This window comes from Muscardinus avellanarius, assembly GCF_963383645.1.
Source record: "Muscardinus avellanarius genome assembly, chromosome: 2".
Classification (NCBI taxonomy): domain Eukaryota; kingdom Metazoa; phylum Chordata; class Mammalia; order Rodentia; family Gliridae; genus Muscardinus; species Muscardinus avellanarius.
This window is the reverse complement of record NC_137787.1, coordinates 2,251,814-2,269,009: the sequence shown is the minus strand read 5'-3', so window position 1 is coordinate 2,269,009 and position 17,196 is coordinate 2,251,814. Positions and strand designations below refer to the sequence as shown.

The window sequence follows — 17,196 nt, the reverse complement described above, 5'->3', positions numbered from 1 at the left end:
GCCCTCGCAGGATGGTCGCCGCTGTCCACAGGCCCCAGACACCTTTCACTTTTGGCTCTACTTGCAAGTTTTGAAATCACGTACACGTGTCCTTGGTTGTGTGCTCGGTGTGTGCCGAGCGTGCGGGGTCTGTGGCTGCATGCTGAGCCTGTGCGTGGGTCATGGGTGGCGAGCCATCTCACTGCCTTCAGGGAGCTGCTGCTCAGGGCGACACTGATGCTTGGAGCGACCCGCCCATCGCCGGGACACATTGGCATTTCTTGTTCCAGCGACTGTTCTGCTCTGATTCTTTATTTCTATCACTTCTTTTCACTTTCCACTAAGAAAAATACCAAACAGGTGCGGAAGGAGGTGGAGCAGGGCCACGAGGTCATGTGGTCTGGGGTGCCAGTCGCCAGCTCTCAGCCACCCCATCCCATCCCTTCCCGCGCTTTGCTCCAGGAGGCCCCTGCTCAGGCCCACGCCCATCCTCGGCCTTGGCAGCCCATTTCCAACTACCACACTTCTTTAAAATAGTTTTCAGTCGAGCCAGGCGTGGTGGCGCACGCTTGTAATCCCAGCATTTGGGAGGCTGAGACAGGAGGACTGGGGTTGGAGGACAGTCTCAGCTACTTAGTGAGGCCCTCCGCAACTCGTGAGACCTGGTTTCAAAAATAAAAAAGAATAAAAAATAGGGCAGGAATGTAGCTCGGAGGTAGAATTCCCCTAGGTCCATCCCCAGTACTGCAAAGAAAAAAAATAGTTTTCAGCCTCTCCCATGGGAGAGGCGAGGCCTCGGGTCTGCAGCCAGCTCTCAGCATGCGTGGCTTCGCTTCACGCCTCTGAGGCACCTGGAATTTATTTTGCTATGTGGTGTGACATACACAAGTGGCTTCTCTCCAAACTGTGCAGCCAGCAGCCAGCAGCCAGCCCCGGCTCCTCTTACGTTCCTGTGCGCGACTCCCATGCCTGCCGCAGGCCGCGTCACTGTGCCTTTAGATTGTCATGGGCCTCACGTTCCCCGTCTACGGGTGCTGCCCAGGGGCTTCCGGGCTATCTTGTGACGCCACTAGCACCCTCCACTCCAGGCCGGCAGGCAGGGCTGGAGTTCCATTGAGCCTCCACACTAAGGCCGGGCGGGTGGGCCGTCAGTGGCTTGGTCTGTTTATCAGCTTCTGGCCTTCTTGTGGCTACTGGCCAGCCCTTCCAGGGGAGCTGCTGCCCACGGTCAGTGGGTAAGAAAGGCCGGAGGGGAGAGGGGCAGGCACAGGACCGGGTGAGCAGGAGGGAGGGGTGGGAGGAGGAGCCAGCCAATGTTCCTTCCTTCCTCCCTATCATGCGGGGTGGCCGGAGCTCCTGTTCGGGGGACGCGTCTCCCACACAGACGTGCTCCCCAAGGCATCTTCCTGTCCTGGGTGGTTTCCATCTGCACGCTGGTGGGAACCCTTCAGGGCTGGGTCTAGAACTCGGGTTGATGACGGGGTATAGGCTATGAGCTGGGCACGATGGTGCACACGTGTGTGTGTGAGACTGAGACTGAAGGACTGCAGGTTCAAGGACGGCGTGAGACTGTTTCAAAATAAAAAATAACAAAGGCTGGGGATATGCTCCTGGGTACACATGCATGCACACGTATAGGCTGCCATAGATTTAGAATAAGCTTTATGGTTACAGGTTTGGGAACTTCTCTCTCCTATCTTTATAATGAGATGGAAGGGCCTCGTAGGGCTGGCTGGCTGACATGTCTGACTTTTCCATCAAAATGAGAGAGTGAAGAATCTATAGGCTGGAAGAAGGTATTTGAAATCCATAATGGACAAAGGACCAGATCCAGAATGTAATTTAAAATTCTCTACCACCAGGTGTGAACAGGCTGAGAAGACAAAGTCCTGGATCACACTTTGACAGGTCTACTGAGAAATGTTAGTTCTGACCCTGGGGATGAGGGGTCCAGACGGTTTCCAAGTTCAATTACAGCAGGTGAGAAGGACAAGCGGACAGGGCAGTCCGGCCTGGACAATGTGGTGGGTCCTGTGCACTGTGGCACGGCCGGGCTCCTGGTCCCTGCGTCAGAGGATGGCTTTCGGCATCAGGAGCCGGCAGGAGAGAACTTCAGGGGCCCAGGACGAGATGGGGACTTGGCCAGGAGGGAAGGTAAGGCTGGCAGGTAAAGTTACACGGTGTGGAAGACGGCCAGGTCCCCAGCCAGCAGGCAGCCTCGAGAGACCCGGAGCCTGAGGACGCCGAGGCATGGTGGCCCTGACCGAAGCCCCAGTTCCCAAGTGCTGCTCCAAGCTGCTGGGTCTGGGCAAATTTGTTACACAGCAGTGGATAACTAATACACTGTAACCAGTGAACACCTGAAGTGAGACCACAAAACATCCCCACTTAGAAGGGGCTGAGAGCTGGAGCCCAGCAGGGCGGACGCTGCTGTCCACATGGGAACCAGCTCCCGGTCAGCCCCCGCCGGGTGCGAAAGGCTCGCCCGTGAAGAGGGACCTCACAGTACATGGCGGCACTGTGCAGAGGCCCCAGGAGCCCCAGGGCGGCCACGCAGGGTGGTCTGTGTGTGCAAAACTGGCAAGGGTGGGCCGAGAGGGGCACAGGGCACCCGCCAAGATGTCATGAGGCGAGCCCACGCGCTGGTGCCCCGCCACCTCCACAGGCAACGGTGTCACAGCCTGGTGTGCAGAGACACTTACGTACAGATGGAATGATGCCAGCACACAAGCGTGGACAAGTGCAGGCTGAGACCAGGCCAGCGCTCCCGGGGGAAGGCAGGCCTTCTCGCACACAGACTGAGGCCAGGCCAGCGCTTCCGGTGGCCTTCTCCTCGCACCCAGAGCATCATGGCGTCGAGGGAGGCTCACCTCGCACCCAGAGCATCATGGCGTCGAGGGAGGCGCGCTCACTCTGTGTGGCCGGCACGTCTGTTTGTCTCTCCTTAACAAGATACAAATATGTCACGGTTTTATAAGGCAAGAGGATGTGCTTGGGCAGGCGTAGCTCTACGGCAGAGCGCCTTCCTAGCATGTGCGAGGCCCTGGGCTCGATCCCCAACACCAAAAAAAAGGCATTAAAGTTTTTTTTTTTTAACAATCATTAAGAATATTTTTACATAGATGACCTGAAACAGCAGGCCAGCGGCCAGCAGCCCGTCCTCCCGCTCCTCCGTAAAGATAGACATCCCCTAGAGTGGACGAGACGCTCTTGCTCTGGGAGAGGTGGTCCCTTTGGACTCATCAATACCAAACAAAGGCACAAAGGCTGTTTAGGTCCCTCCCTCCACCGGCTGCTGTGGCTGCCCGGGCACAAATCACCAGTAAGCGGCTTCCAGCTGCCGGCCCTCCTCTCTCCCTCCCTCCCTTTCCCTCCTGGGCTTGGGGGGGCTCTCTCCCCACAGGCCCTCGAGGGAGCGCAGGCCACATGGTTGTGATGGCTTGGGTTCCTGGCAAGCGGTCAAGGTACAGCTGGGGCAGGGTGTTCACTGAGCCCCCTAGGATGACAGGTAAAAGGCGGGGGGAAGTGCCCCCGGGGGAGGAGCGGGGCTGGACGCTGCTGCCCAGGCTGCGGGCACCCAGCGGTGCTGGAGCTGGGAGGCGCCGAGTTGTCCTCAGCTGGGCTGTGATGGCTGCGCCTAGTCCTGGGATGTAGAGACCTGGGGAGGGCAGTGTCCCTGCTGTGGGTGCTGCGGGCGCATCTCAGGGGAGATGCACCTAGCGAGATGTGGGAAGAAGCCAGGCCTGGGCCTCACTCGCCTCCAAGGCCGGCTTCAGGCCAGCCCGCCACACTCACAGGGATTCCAGGAGCAAAGGGTGCGATGACATAGATGGCTGCAAGGGGCCCTCCTGTAGCGGGCAAGAGGGCCGCCACTCCACCTGGGTCCCAGACACGCGGCGTCGACGAGGAAGACAGCGCACGCAGAGGCGGAGTGGGAGGGCAGTTAACGCAGTCTTTATTTACACCACAAGAGTAACATGTGTGCCGTGTGGTACAGAGCACGGGACTCCGGGGACAGCGACAGGCTGACCGCGCAAGGAGGACACCGCCGGTCAGCGAAAATTTACCCACACAAAACAAAACAGAAACGAGAAAATCAAAGCAGGACCTCCAGCTCCACTGAGCAAAAGAAAGAATTATGGGGAAGGTCCAGACAATCAGAGAAAGTCAGTTCGATTACAGAAAAGACGGTGGCCACAGCCGGGGCGCTGCGCGGCCCCCGGCCGGGACGGCGCTGCTTCTCCCCACACCTGTGCTAAGCTCCTGGGTGAATGAGGCTCAACCCCCAGACTGATATGTGTCTATATGTGATAGAAGTTTGTCATTCTTGTAAATTAGAAGATAGCGTCTCCAGTATGGAGCCCATACCAAAAACAAAGAAAAATAAAAATAAAAACAAAAAACTCTCAAACCAAAAGCTGCTTTCTTTCTTTTCTTTTGGTAGGAGACTTTAAATCAAGATCAGAGACAAAGGGAGGGGAGTGTGCAAGCTCGCGTCACCGGAGTGAGGAGGACCTCCTCGGATGCGAGCCACACACCACCCCGGTCGGGAAAAGTCAACACACTGTGCGGAAAAGGGGGCCCCACCCCCTGGTTCTCAATCAAAATGAACAGTCACAAGGCCGGGACGCGGGCGGTGAGCACGCCTGGCCCCGTGCAAGAGAAAAAGAGAAAGAAAAACACAACCAAACTCCTCCAGGTCAAATGCGAGAGACAGGCAGTTCACTCTGAATGCTATGGTTTCCCTAAAACACTGTTTCCACATAAATACAATAAACCCTAGTATTGGTATGTCACAAGTGCTAGGTAAACTTTTTTCTTAATATGACAAGTGTTTAAGTAGTCCTTTTTATTTTTCTTACAATAAAAAGTACAGTTTCTTAAGAATAATTCAGTAAGACTCTAACGTCCCCCTCCTCTCCTTCAAGGTTTTCTTTTGTTTTACAGAAAAATTCCCATCTTTTGTGTCTGCAAATGTCACCAGAGGGGAACAAAAAGGCATCTTTCTTCTTCCCCAAAGCTGCCGAGTTTGGCGTGCAAAATCTGTGTACAATATAAAGACATGCTGGGCGTACAGTTCATGCAACCTCCAGGTGTAGGAAACTTAAAAAAATATATTCATATATTTATATCTATATATTTATATATGTATCAATGCCCATAAAACACGTGGGCCCAAAGTCTACAAAAGAAGACTGGAATGAGCACGTGGCTGGGACCAGTAAAGAAGGAATGTCGTGACGGGAGGACGCAACGAGGGCCGCTGCAGCGCTGCGCAAGCCAGGCTGTGCCTGGGCCAGACCACCGCAAACGCCCTTCCTCTTGGAAACAGACTGGCAAAAGGAAAGAAAAACTGAGACACGTCGACAAAGCGGCCTCCAGAGCCAGGGCCCCGGCACGGGGACGGCGACCCGGGACGGCCGCCTGCTGGTGGGCGCGGGTGCGGGCACGAGGCGTGGCTGAGGGCCCTAGGCCGGTGGCCGCCCGCCGAGTCCTAGTGGTGCCACTGACTGGGGGTCCCTTAAAGGTATGTAAAGTGCTCGCGGGCTTCCCGCCGGTGCCCCCAAGGCCTTTGTAAAGGAGAAAGGTAGCAGGCCAAGGCTCAGGCAGGGGTGTGGAGTCCCCTGTGGTGGCCCTGCTCTAGGCCGAGGCCGAGGCGACCCTCTGTGCTGCCCAAAGCTGGCTGACGGCCGAGTGTGTCTTCAGAGAAAAGAAAGGCTACACGGTAATGCTCCCAGCCCCGTGTGGCTGGGTGAGCTGGCAGGAGAACCTCCCAGACAGGCCTCTGCACACGGTCTCTGCATGAACAGACCAGAAGCCATCCCTCCCGGGATAACCCCGCACCAAGTGGCCTGTCATCTGAAAAATCAGCGGGCCGAGGTACTCCTGAGCCCCGGCTGGCGGGAGGGCGGGTGCCAGGGTCCCCACGGCTGCACAGAGAACTGGCTCAGGCAGCCAGAAGAGCTGGCTGGCCCGGCCACTGCACAGTGCCACAACACAGAGGGGTTGGGCCCCCATGCCGCTCTGCTTGCCAGCATGGGCTCTGGAGCAGAAAGTAACCAGAGGTGGATCGGCGGGAGAGTTAAACAAGTCCAAGACCTCTGTGTCCTGCGCTCCAACTACCATGTGAGTGCTGACCTAGAGTCCCAGAAGCTGCACCCATCTGGTCACAGCTGGGTGCCTGCCTGCCTGTAAACTTCCCCGAGCTCAGGACCCGCCTGACCATCCCAACCGCCTCCCCCAAGTCTCAACCTGACACTATTTGGAATGAAATTGGTGGCTTCAAGTGCTAGAAATAAGTTACCAAGTAAAAAGTGACTGTCAGTTACCATCACAAAGAAAAAGAGCAAACACAAAACCGCTGCTCCCCCAGGAGCCTGCATGCTCCAGCGGGCTCAGGGCAGCAAGGGCCCTGGCTCCTGTGGCCACCGGCTCCCAAGCCAGGGCCTCGGCTGAAGGGGCATCCCCTGGTAGGCGGGCCCGCCATGGCGGCCATGCACTGCTGATCTGCTTAAAGAGGGCTTTGAAAAGTGGAGCCAGGACTCTATCCTGGCGGAGTGGTCAAAGAAGTCTAATCTAAGCTTCACTAATGCCGACTGCCTGGAGCTCTGTGCCCGCCTACCCTCGCCACAGGGGAAAACATCCACCCTGAACACTAGTGTCGCAGATTAAAAAAAAGAAAGAAAGAAAGAAAGAAAAAAAGAAAGAAAGAAAGAAATCAACCCCGGCTTCTCTGCATAGCTCTGGGATGGAAGCAGGAGTCAGGCCGCTCGCGGACGCCGCTCCCTGAAGATAACCTGGTGCCAGCAGCTCTGCCCGGAGGCCGCCGCTGCACAGAGTAACCAGACAAGCAAAAACTTCCAAGTTAAAAAAAGCACAAGCAAGAATTTAGAAAGAAAAGAGGTTCCGACGCTATAACCATTCGGAAAACTGCTAAATGGTGAAGGAAGATGTAAAATTCACAAACCGAGGCTTATTCGGGATTTTTTTTTGTGAAAAATTCATACAAAAATCAACAGTAAATTTATATTCTTCGCTATAAAAACTCATTAGGTACATATGTGCATGGAGGCTTGGACAGGAAGGGGCTCTGTTAGAAAATAATTAAAATAAAAGTACAAACTGGTAGGAGAGGCCGGGGTGCGTGTGCGGCGATCTGAAGGCTGGCGGCCGGCGCGCACGCTGCACGGCTCCCACCCAGCCCGCTCCCGCGGCCTGCAGAGCGCCTCGAGGCCTGCACTGGCCAGGGACCGGCACAATTTGCATTTATTATAGATATATACTTTTTCTATAAATGCATTATAAATATTTTATCAAGATCTCGTAAGAATCAAGTTTCTTAGCTTGGAATACATTGGAATATATATTATACATATATATATTTATTTATACCTAGAATTTAAGCAATACTTCATGCTACTTGCTTTTAATAAAAAGCATTCCGACCGTCACACCGCGAGTGTGCCGACATGCTTCACACCCGGCGGAGACGTTCGGCTGCTTGTGATGTACGAGGAAAGAACACTTTGGATCGTTTAAAACCTGTTGGACTCGGAAACCCCAGCGGTGCTGGCCACTGTTTTGGAACTACCTCTGTATTCCTTCAACAGCAACGAAGCCGAAGAGGCCCGGGGCCGGGCGGCCCCCCGGAGGGGCCTGTCCCGGTCAGGCCAGCACTGCCGGCTCCACCGGCGGGCGCGGCAAGGCCCCGCCGATTCCTGCTCTTTGTTATTTCTTAAGGCATTGTTCCTCAGACTTCAGAAAACCCAGCCACAAAAATCCATCCGAGCAATAAGAAAAGGCACAAACTCGCATCTTCCGATGGCTTTGAGAAGCTCAAGCCGACTCCCAGGCGCGCGGTCCTGTTTCGTCCAGTTTTTTCATCAAAGGTTCGTCCAACTCTGCTCCGCCCGGCTGCACGCCACCATGGGCCGCTGAGGGTCCGGCGGCCAGAGCCATAGAAAACGTCCTGTTAAAAAAATAAGCTACAAGATGAGTGGTTTACACGGAGACTGTGGAACTGTGGGTAGAATCGAACGGTGAGCACCAGTTTTAATCAAGTTGTTTTGTATTATCAGATCTTCGATTCTCATTTTCCTTTCCTCGTGTCAGCTGAACGCGGCGACTGCTGGGTCGCCATAGGCTTCCTCGGCGTGGCTTCCCGGAATGCGCTCCTGCCACGCCGTGTGCGTCTGGAGACCGTGGTCTGGGTGGCGGAAGGCCCCGCGGCGGCCGCACGCCTGGCGTCCCCTTGCAGCCAGAGGCCGGACCGCGGTAGGGCCCGAGCGACACGGGAAAGTTTCTTGGCTGAATTTCAGGACAGAGACAAACAAACGAGAGAGCAGCAGCTTCCAGGGCGCTACAGGGGTGGCTCCTCCTCCATGGGCTCCTCGTCCGGCCTGCGGGGAGAGAGGATGGGCAGGGTGCGCAGGCGAAGGCGGCCTGCCCCGCCCAGGCGCCCGCTCCTCTAAGGCTTTCCCCACAAGGCAAGGCGCAAGACCCTGCAGAAAGGGCCCCCGCCCCCGGGCCGGTGCTCACCTTTTCTCAGCGGGCTTCACCCCCACGGACAGTGAGGCCATGGCGGTGACCGTCTCTGCTTCTTCCTTCTCGCACTTCTGCGCCTCGATCAGGGAGTGTCCCACCGTGGCCGACAGGCGCTGCAGGCAGCGCCAGTACTTGCCTGAGGGTGAGGACCCGCTCAGCACCTGCCCACGCCACATGGGAGCCATGCCCCGCAGAGCCTACTCTTTAAGGGAGCCGCCTGGCTGCAAATGCACAGCCCGGGCATCTCTGGGGCTGTCCTCAAGACAGGGCCTCGGGGCCTGGGTGGAGGCTGGGGGGTGCCTGCCCCGGGCAGCAGGGGCTGGCTGTGGGCCTGGGTGCGGGCTTCCCTGTCTTTGGGAGCAGGCCCATGCTGGCTGCGGTGTCTGGTACTGAGGCATCTCCCACCTGCTCCCTGGCAGCCATGGGCAGTGGCTGCACCAGGCCCGAGTATGAGGGTGTGCTGTGGTCCGTCCCTGCCCAGAGCCAGCTTCGTGGTGACAGGAGCTGAGAGCCAGGAGCCAACGCCCTCCGTGGGGTACCGGGAGCAGGCCTACCCACACAGGCTGTTGGGCATCTCTGTGGCCCCAGGGACTGGGCCGTGTGAGCAGAAAGCATGGCAGGACACCTGAGACAGGTGTGCTGGCTCTGGTGCCAGGTCCTGGCCATGCGGGCCAGTGCTGGGAGTCGGGCCTGCACCCTAGGCAGGGTGTCTGCAGGGCTAGGGCTCTCGCTTCAGGGACCTGACCAGACCCCAGGGTGCAGGGCCCCAGTCCAGCAAGCGGCTGCACCCTGGGTCCCCCCAGCACACGGCGGGAGCTTACTGTGGATTTCCATGACTTTCTCCATGGAGCGCACAGCGTTGGCATTGGGTCTCTGTTGTAAAACCTTTTCTGGCAGAGGCTCAAGCTGGGGAAAAAGAGAACGCAAGTGACCACTCAGGACGCAACATGGTCCAAATGTACGTGCACATGGGCTGTTGAGAGCGGCACCTGCTCCCAAGCACCATCGTTTGTGGGTGCCCGGATGGAAGAGAGAAAGTGCCCAGACAGCGCAGGGCGGCTTCAGTATGTAGCACATATATTTTTAATAAAGGCGCCATATTTTCCACAGGTACTTTTTCTTAGCTGCTGGTACTTAGCCGTGCACCCAAGAGAAGGAGGAGCAGGAGGAGGGGTCCCCAGGTGAGGCAGTGCGCAGGACGTGGCCTGTGTCCATGTGAGGAGATGGCGGCAGGGTTTGGAGTACCACTTTCATATCCGTCTTACACTAAAGCTACTTGAACACCCTCTGAATGGTTTTCTCCCAATGACGGGAGGTGGTGGTAAGGGAGGAGAAAGGAGCGGGCTCACAGAGGCAAACGTTTATACTACGTCTTCCCTCAACTCCAGGGAATAAACTTACAAGAAGCCCGCAGGGTACCTGTGGCATAGCAGCTGAGATCACAGAAACCCCACTCACCACATCCTGTCACCCAGTGTGCACAGCTACGGCCTGCCTCGGCCTCCCTGCCTCGGGAGGCTTGGGAGGAAGATGGCAGGTTCCAGACCAGCCTGGGCCACTTAGTGAGACGATGCCTCAAAATACATACATACACACACACACACACACACACACACACACACACACACACACACACAGAGCTCAGTGACAGAATGAGCCTGCCTGGGTTCCACTCCCAGGACTGGAAAAATCAAAAAAAGGGCTTACTTCAGTTCCGAGCTGGGGAGATCTGCTAGGCCCGGCACAGGCCAGGAATCCCAGGCCACATGCCCTGGGGCTGGCTGAGCTCACTGGCAGGAAAGAGCTACAGGAAGAGCCTTGGCCCTGACCTTGGCTCTGGGCAGAAGTTATAAAACAAGGCACCCGAGGGCTTCCAGGCAGGCACGGCACTGCTGCGTTCACAGTGCAGAGTCCCGAGTGCCAGGGGCCTGGAGGGCACACCTACACCCTCCTGAAGACGCAGCCCTGCCAGGTGGTAGGCGAGCCTGCCTGGGTCACACTAGGGAGCACGAGCACCCGCTCAGGGAAACCACGCAACTCAGAGAAGGAACGGCAGGGCCCGCGACGGGCTGTCCCTCCAGGAGCAGGGCTCCCAGTGGTGTGTGCCCCTGCGGGGGCCGGGGGACAGGAGGACCAGGGCAGCCAGAGTCACCGCCACAGGGACACTGAAGGACGCAGAAGGCCAGTATGGGGAGCTGCGCAACAGAGTAGACAGCATAGTCCCGAACCGTAACCCGGGAGGAGGTGACAGGCGTCAGTGCAGGAGGAAAGAGCCACGTGCAGGGCGTGCAGGCGAGTTGGCGCCCATGCCCATGTGCCCCGAGCCTGGGACGCAGGCCGCTTGCCTGTGGCAGGCCACGTGGACGCGTGCACCTCGGGCCTGCGGCACTGCCAGCGGCCCAGGGCCTCTGTGCCCGTCCTCCGAAGACCCATCATGGTGAGGAGAGTCAGAAGAAAACAAGTGGAGGAGCGCTGTAAGATGCCTGAGCAGCGTTCCTTGACGCCCCTGGAGTCGTGCAAGCAAAGTCCAGCAGAAGAACGGAGAAGCACATGGAGGTCACAGGAAGATAAAGCCAAGTGGCCGACGCACACAGAGGTGCCCGATGCCCAGCCTCGGCGGCAATGAGGAAACGGCTACCCACCACACCTGAGGGCTGAGCACGGCCACCTGCTGGCGAGGGAGGCGGGACAGGCCTTTGGAACCCTCTAGGCGCCATGTAAAGTGGGCGGGATGCTTCCTGGGCCTCCACCTACAGGGCCAGGAGACGGCGTGCAAGTAGCTCTGACAACAGGAACCAAACGTGGAGGTGCTCAGGAGTGCCCGAGACGGGCGGCAGCCAGCGGGCTCCTAGCCTGCCCTCTACCGCTCTCACGGCTGAGACGCCGCATGGGTCGGGAGGCGGGCTCACCGCTGCAGCAGGAGCCAGCGTAGCCGATCACTACGCCCAGCTCCATGGGACCGACTGCCAGGACTTCAGCTTCACCGCTTCTAAGAAAAGTGCTCTTTAAAAAGTTGCTTGCCTAAAAATTCCTACAACAAATACATTTAAAAATAAAAAAAACCCAGAAGAACTATTTAGCACCTTAAAAAAAATCTTAGTTGGGTGGGGTAGTGCAAATCCACCACCCGAGAGGCTGGAACCGGAGGGTTGCTTGAGCCCGGGAGTTTGAGACCAGTCTTGGCAGTAGTGGGAGACCCCATTTTAAAAGAGCCACTGGGTACAAGTGCTTCCTCTGGCTTTGGCACGGGCAGGTCACAGCACGTGCTCAGCGCCGTACCAGGAGGCCCAGGAGAATCCTGCACCAGCATGGTTCAGCAGCTCCAGGTCCCAGGCACGTGCTGTCCTCTGAGCACCCCTGCTGTGATTATGTCCAGCCCCGTGGCACCCAAGCACCCTGGCTCTGTCTGCCCTGCTTCCCACGCTAACCTGTCTAGAGACCTGAGCAGGGATCCCAGGGAGCCCGCCTCCCGCAGGGGCACAGGTCTAGAGGGGAACTTTTTTTTTTTTTTGTGGGTCTGGGGATGGAACCCAAGGGCATTCGACCTCCGAGCTACAGCCCCTGCCCTATTTTTTATTCTTTATTTTGAAACAGGGTCTCACTGAGTTGCGAAGGGCCTCACTAAATAGCTGAGGCTGTCTGTGAACCGCAATCCTCCGGTCTCAGCCTCCCGAATGCTGGATTACAAGCGTGCACCGCCATGCCCGGCTAGAGGGGAACTTTGAGCGGGAGTTCTAGAAAGAATGGGCAGAGGGCCAGCGCCGTCTGGAGCTGCTCCGCATCTGCTCTCTGCCTCTGACAGTTACGAGGCACTCAAAGGAAAGGGCCTGAGAGATCTAGGGGAAAGTCTCTGTAATCTTCCTTCATCGCGTTTCCTTGAGCTTTTCTGGGAAATATTTTCCTCATGGCAGTTAACAGGAGAGCCAGAGGGATGACTGTGGTGGATTTCAGGCTCCAGCAACATGATGTTCTGAGCAGGCAAGGCGGATGGACGCGCCTTATCCCAGCGTCCCTAGAGGGGGCGTACAGGACAGAGACCAGCAGGCCAGGGATGGGTGAGGGCCGACGTCTGACTTCTAGTTTCCCTTTAGGGTGGGACAAGATAGCAAGGCATTGTGAGGCTGGGACCTGGGTTAGGCTGCAACCACATTAGAACCAAGGCTAGGGGGACCCCGCGTGCCGAGAGCCCTAGCTGCTGGTCCTGGACTGAGTGCTGCCTGCCTCCATCCAAGAAAGAGGCCAGGGAAGGCAAGACACAGGTCCCACAGAAGAACCTCTTCCTAAGTGGGGTTTTACTTTTCCATTTAAGAAATATTTATTAAGCACCTATTAAGTGCCAACCACTGTCGGCAAACTTGGGATTGTCAGTGAACAAAGCCTGTAACACCTCTCACCCTACCACCGCTGAGTGGCATTGCACTGGTGGAGGGAGATATCCATGAGCAAATGTGACCAGCAGGACACCAGAAAGGGAAGAAGGCTGGGGCGGGGGAGCGTGCGGAGGCTGCGACCTGTAATGTCCAGCTCAGACTGGCCCTCATCCAGCAAAGGCCTCGGCGCGGGAAGGCTCGGGCAGCAGGGAGTGTCTGCCAGGTTGCTGCGTGGTGAGGATGGGAGCCGGGCCAGGGGCAGCGGAGGCTGGCACGGTGATTGGTGGAGTAGCCGGATCTAGGACCAGTCAGGGTTGCGGTGGACTCCAGGGCTTTGACCAGGCACTGGGTTGAGGTGACCTTGAAGGCCGAGCAGTGCCATTCACTGACAGGTGAGGCAGGGCAGAGCTGTGGTAGGGGGACTTACCCTGTGCACAGGTGCGCTGGCCTCGGGGAGGGATGGGAGACAGATGTCCACGCTGGCATGTCACGTCAGAGACGCAATGCCGCTGGGCTGAGTGTGTAGCCAGAGCTGGAGGGCCGGCTGCAGTGCACGCTGGCATTCGGCCAGGAGGGGGCAGGGCCTGGGTGCGTGTCCTGAGGAAGGGGGGGCGCCCTGGAGGCGAGGCTCTGGATGGCTGGGCACGAGGAGGCCGCGAGGACCACAGAGCAGGGCCAGGGGACGGCGCGAGGGCGGCTCTTCCCACGCTTCACGGGAGCAGAGGTTCCACAGGGGAGAGGTCTGCCCGCTGCCAGAAACGAGGAGCAGACGGGGCCAGGGGCTCTCCCCAGGGCCTGCAGCAGGCATGCACTGGCCAGCCTCCACCAGCGCCCAGAGGAAGGGGTGCGCGCCAGCAAGGCCTCCTCTGAACCACTCTGCAGCTGGGGCACAGCGGGGGTACCCGGGGGAATCTTTGAGCGTCTGGAGCGGCCCTGTACCACTCTGCTTGGCTCGGCTTGGTCTGTGAGAAGCCGCAGTCTGCAGGTGAGCGGACGCCAGCAAGGGCCCGGCTTCCCAGCAGCGGGGACGTGGGCAAGGGGTGGCACAAATGTTAAAAAGGGTGAACGATCAGCATTGCTTCTGGGGGTAAAAAGGTCAAAGAACCCAGATTCCACCAACGCCAGAGGCACAGGCGCCCTCTGGGAGAGTTTAGACGCAGCCTGGAGGCCACACTCAGACCCAGCTCTCAGTACCAGGGCAGAGACTGCCCAAGCTGTCTGCTCATCCACATCGGGAGTGATGGTCGTCCCAGCTGGCACTGGAGTGAGGCCCTGTGGCCAGCCTTGGCAAGGGGAGAGATGGGGCCCAGCCCCTCCGGGCTGGTCCAGGAGGTGACTGCTCCCCTGCCCTTCCTCTCTATGGACAGCACTGTCCCTGTCTCCTGAGCTCCGTGGAGTGCGGGAGACAGTCTGTTTGCTGAGGGCCTGTAGGACTTGCTCCTGCTTGATACATGGGAGCCTGGGGCCAGGACAGGGAGGCTAGGACGGGGGGCCAAGACGGGGAGGTCAGGATGGGCGGACCAGGACAGGGAGGCCAGGACGGGGGGCCAAGACGGGGAGGTCAGGACGGGGGGCCAAGATGGGGAGGCCAGGATGTGGGGCCAAGACGGAGAGGTCAGGATGGGGGACCAAGACGGGGAGGCCAGGACGGGGGGACCAGGACAGGGAGGTCAGGATGGCGGGACCAGGACAGGGAGGCCAGGACGGGGGGCCAAGATGGGGAGGTCAGGATGGGGGACCAGGACGGGGAGGCCAGGACGGGGGGACCAGGACAGGGAGGCCAGGACGGGGGGCCAAGACGGGGAGGTCAGGACGGGGGGCCAAGACGGGGAGGCCAGGACGGGGGGCCAAGACGGGGAGGCCAGGATGGGGGGCCAAGACGGAGAGGTCAGGATGGGGGACCAGGATAGGGGGACCAGGACAGGGAGGCCAGGACGGGGAGCCAAGATAGGGAGGTCAGGATGGGGGACCAGGCCAGGGAGGCCAGGACGGGGGGACCAGGACAGGGAGGCCAGGACGGGGGGCCAAGACGGGGAGGTCAGGACGGGGGGCCAAGACGGGGAGGTCAGGATGGGGGGCCAAGACGGGGAGGTCAGGATGGGGGACCAGGACAGGGAGACCAGGACGGGGGAACCAGGACAGGGAGGCCAGGACGGGGGGCCAAGACGGGGAGGTCAGGATGGGGGGCCAAGACGGGGAGGCCAGGATGGGGGGCCAAGACGGAGAGGTCAGGATGGGGGACCAGGACGGGGAGGCCAGGATGGGGGGACCAGGACAGGGAGGCCAGGACGGGGGGACCAGGACAGGGAGGCCAGGACGGGGGGGCCAAGACGGGGAGGTCAGGATGGGGGGACCAGGACAGGGAGGCCAGGACGGGGGGACCAGGACAGGGAGGCCAGGACGGGGGGGCCAAGATGGGGAGGTCAGGACGGGGGGCCAAGACGGGGAGGTCAGGGCGGGGGGCCAAGACGGGGAGGCCAGGATGGGGGGCCAAGACGGGGAGGTCAGGATGGGGGACCAGGCCAGGGAGGCCAGGACGGGGGGACCAGGACAGGGAGGTCAGGATGGGGGGACCAGGACGGGGAGGCCAGGACGGGGGGCCAAGACGGGGAGGTCAGGATGGGGGGACCAGGACAGGGAGGCCAGGACGGGGAGGCCAAGACTGGGGGCCAGGACAGGGGGCACATCCTATCTCCTGCGTGCCAACCAGACTGGTGCAGTTGGTGGCTCCAAGCACAGGAGCTCTCCCTTCAGCTCTCAGGGTCATCAGCAGGGGTGGCCGGGCTGGACAAAGGGTGGGGCACACACACTCGGGCCTTCCACACAGAGCGTGTAGGCAACCACATTGGTGAAGAGCCACCATCTGCCTGGGTGAGCACGCGGGACTGAAAGTGACTATGTGAGGCTGAGTGTGCATGTGTGCAAGTGCGTGTGCATACATGTGAGAGAGCATGGGACTACCGGAAGCATGCAGCTGGCTCCAGTAGCCACAGACACAACTGCTTTCTCTAGTCCCAGGGCTCCTGGCACCCATACCCTGTCCAAGCATCAGGACAGGACCCCAGAGCTGAGCTCCTGAATGGGACCCCCTTTCAGAGGACCCCCATCCTCTGCTAGTCCCGGATGGGCTCCAGTGAGGGGGTGGCACAGAGCCCCAAATGCCAGAGACACACCAACACCAGCTGGGGGGTTGCCTGCAGGAGAAACGCCTCTGTCCATCAGGTCCTTTAGGTACCTGGTGCCGAAAGTCCCGGGACCCGTCCCCACCGGCTGGACTTTCGAGCAGGTCCTGAGGCGGCAGCTGATGCCCCCACCTGTCCACCAGCAGTGTGCACCACCCCCGGGTGCTTTTCACAGCCAGCACCAGGCCAGCGAGACAACCAAAACCTGAGTATCTACGGAGGCTCTGGGAGCGGCGCGGCCCCGCACACTGAAGATCAAACGAGCCTCCAGGGGCCGACCTCCGCGCTCTGCCTCTCGCCGCCGTCTCCTCGAGCAGCTGAGCTCCCTGCGGGCCGCCGCCGTCCACAGCTGGCTGCCCGGTGTGCATGCCACGTCACGCACACGCTGTGTATCGATCCTCATCAAAGGCTGTGGGCAGGGGACGGGGCGCAGGCCGACTTTGGTGCATTAGAGAGATTTTTAAAGAGCCCTCGATAAAACGAGTGCTTCCTGCTGTTTGATGAGCTTAAGTAGAAGGTTTTCTTGTTAGAGGAGCAAGTGCAAGAGGAGGCAAGGAGGCCGGGGAAGCAAGGAGGCCGAGGAAGCAAGAGGAGGCCGGGGAGGCGAGGAGGCCGGGGAAGCGTTCTTCCGGCCTCTCAGAGCTTCGGGCGCCAAGGCCAAACGCTTCGGCACGGTCGGGGTACGCTGCGCACCGGCTGCCCTGGAACCACGTGAACACAGGGACTGCTCTGTGAGGAGAGCACGCTGATGCGCCTGGACGTTGCGAAGGCACCTTGGCGCTTTGTCCAAGGGGACCACTCATGGCTCACCAGCAAGCAGGAGGCACGCGCCTCTGACCTGGCGGGCACTGCGCTGGCGTGCCCGCCTACCCGGCCCTCCCCTTCCAGCACCCTCCCCCGGCCGGCCCTCAGCCCAGTGTGGTGGCAGCATGGTCCTCAAAGCCAGGTGCACAGGTGACCTTCGCCCGCCGTCCACTGCGCTGCTCCCTCCTGAGCCACATGCCTGGGTCTCACACGATCATGCTCTTGTGCACAGACGCGCACCGCACACCTGGATCTCACCCGTGCCCCACTACTGCAGCACACGCCCCTCTTGGGAGCGGCCTGGCACAGCCGTCCGC

At 59.4% G+C, this 17,196-nt stretch overlaps 1 protein-coding gene across 1 annotated transcript in view; it reads right to left on the bottom strand.

Annotated features, from left to right (window-relative positions):
* Positions 1-8,338: 8,338 nt before the first annotated feature.
* HDAC4 (histone deacetylase 4) overlaps positions 8,339-17,196 on the bottom strand; it is a gene marked incomplete at both ends in the record, with an annotated part of 133,916 nt that continues 125,058 nt past the window's right edge. The window contains 3 exons of the mRNA XM_080720072.1: positions 8,339-8,378; positions 8,518-8,659; positions 9,345-9,429. Coding sequence (XP_080576198.1) covers positions 8,339-8,378; positions 8,518-8,659; positions 9,345-9,429 — 267 coding nt within the window. The remainder of the gene's footprint in view (positions 8,379-8,517; positions 8,660-9,344; positions 9,430-17,196) is intronic.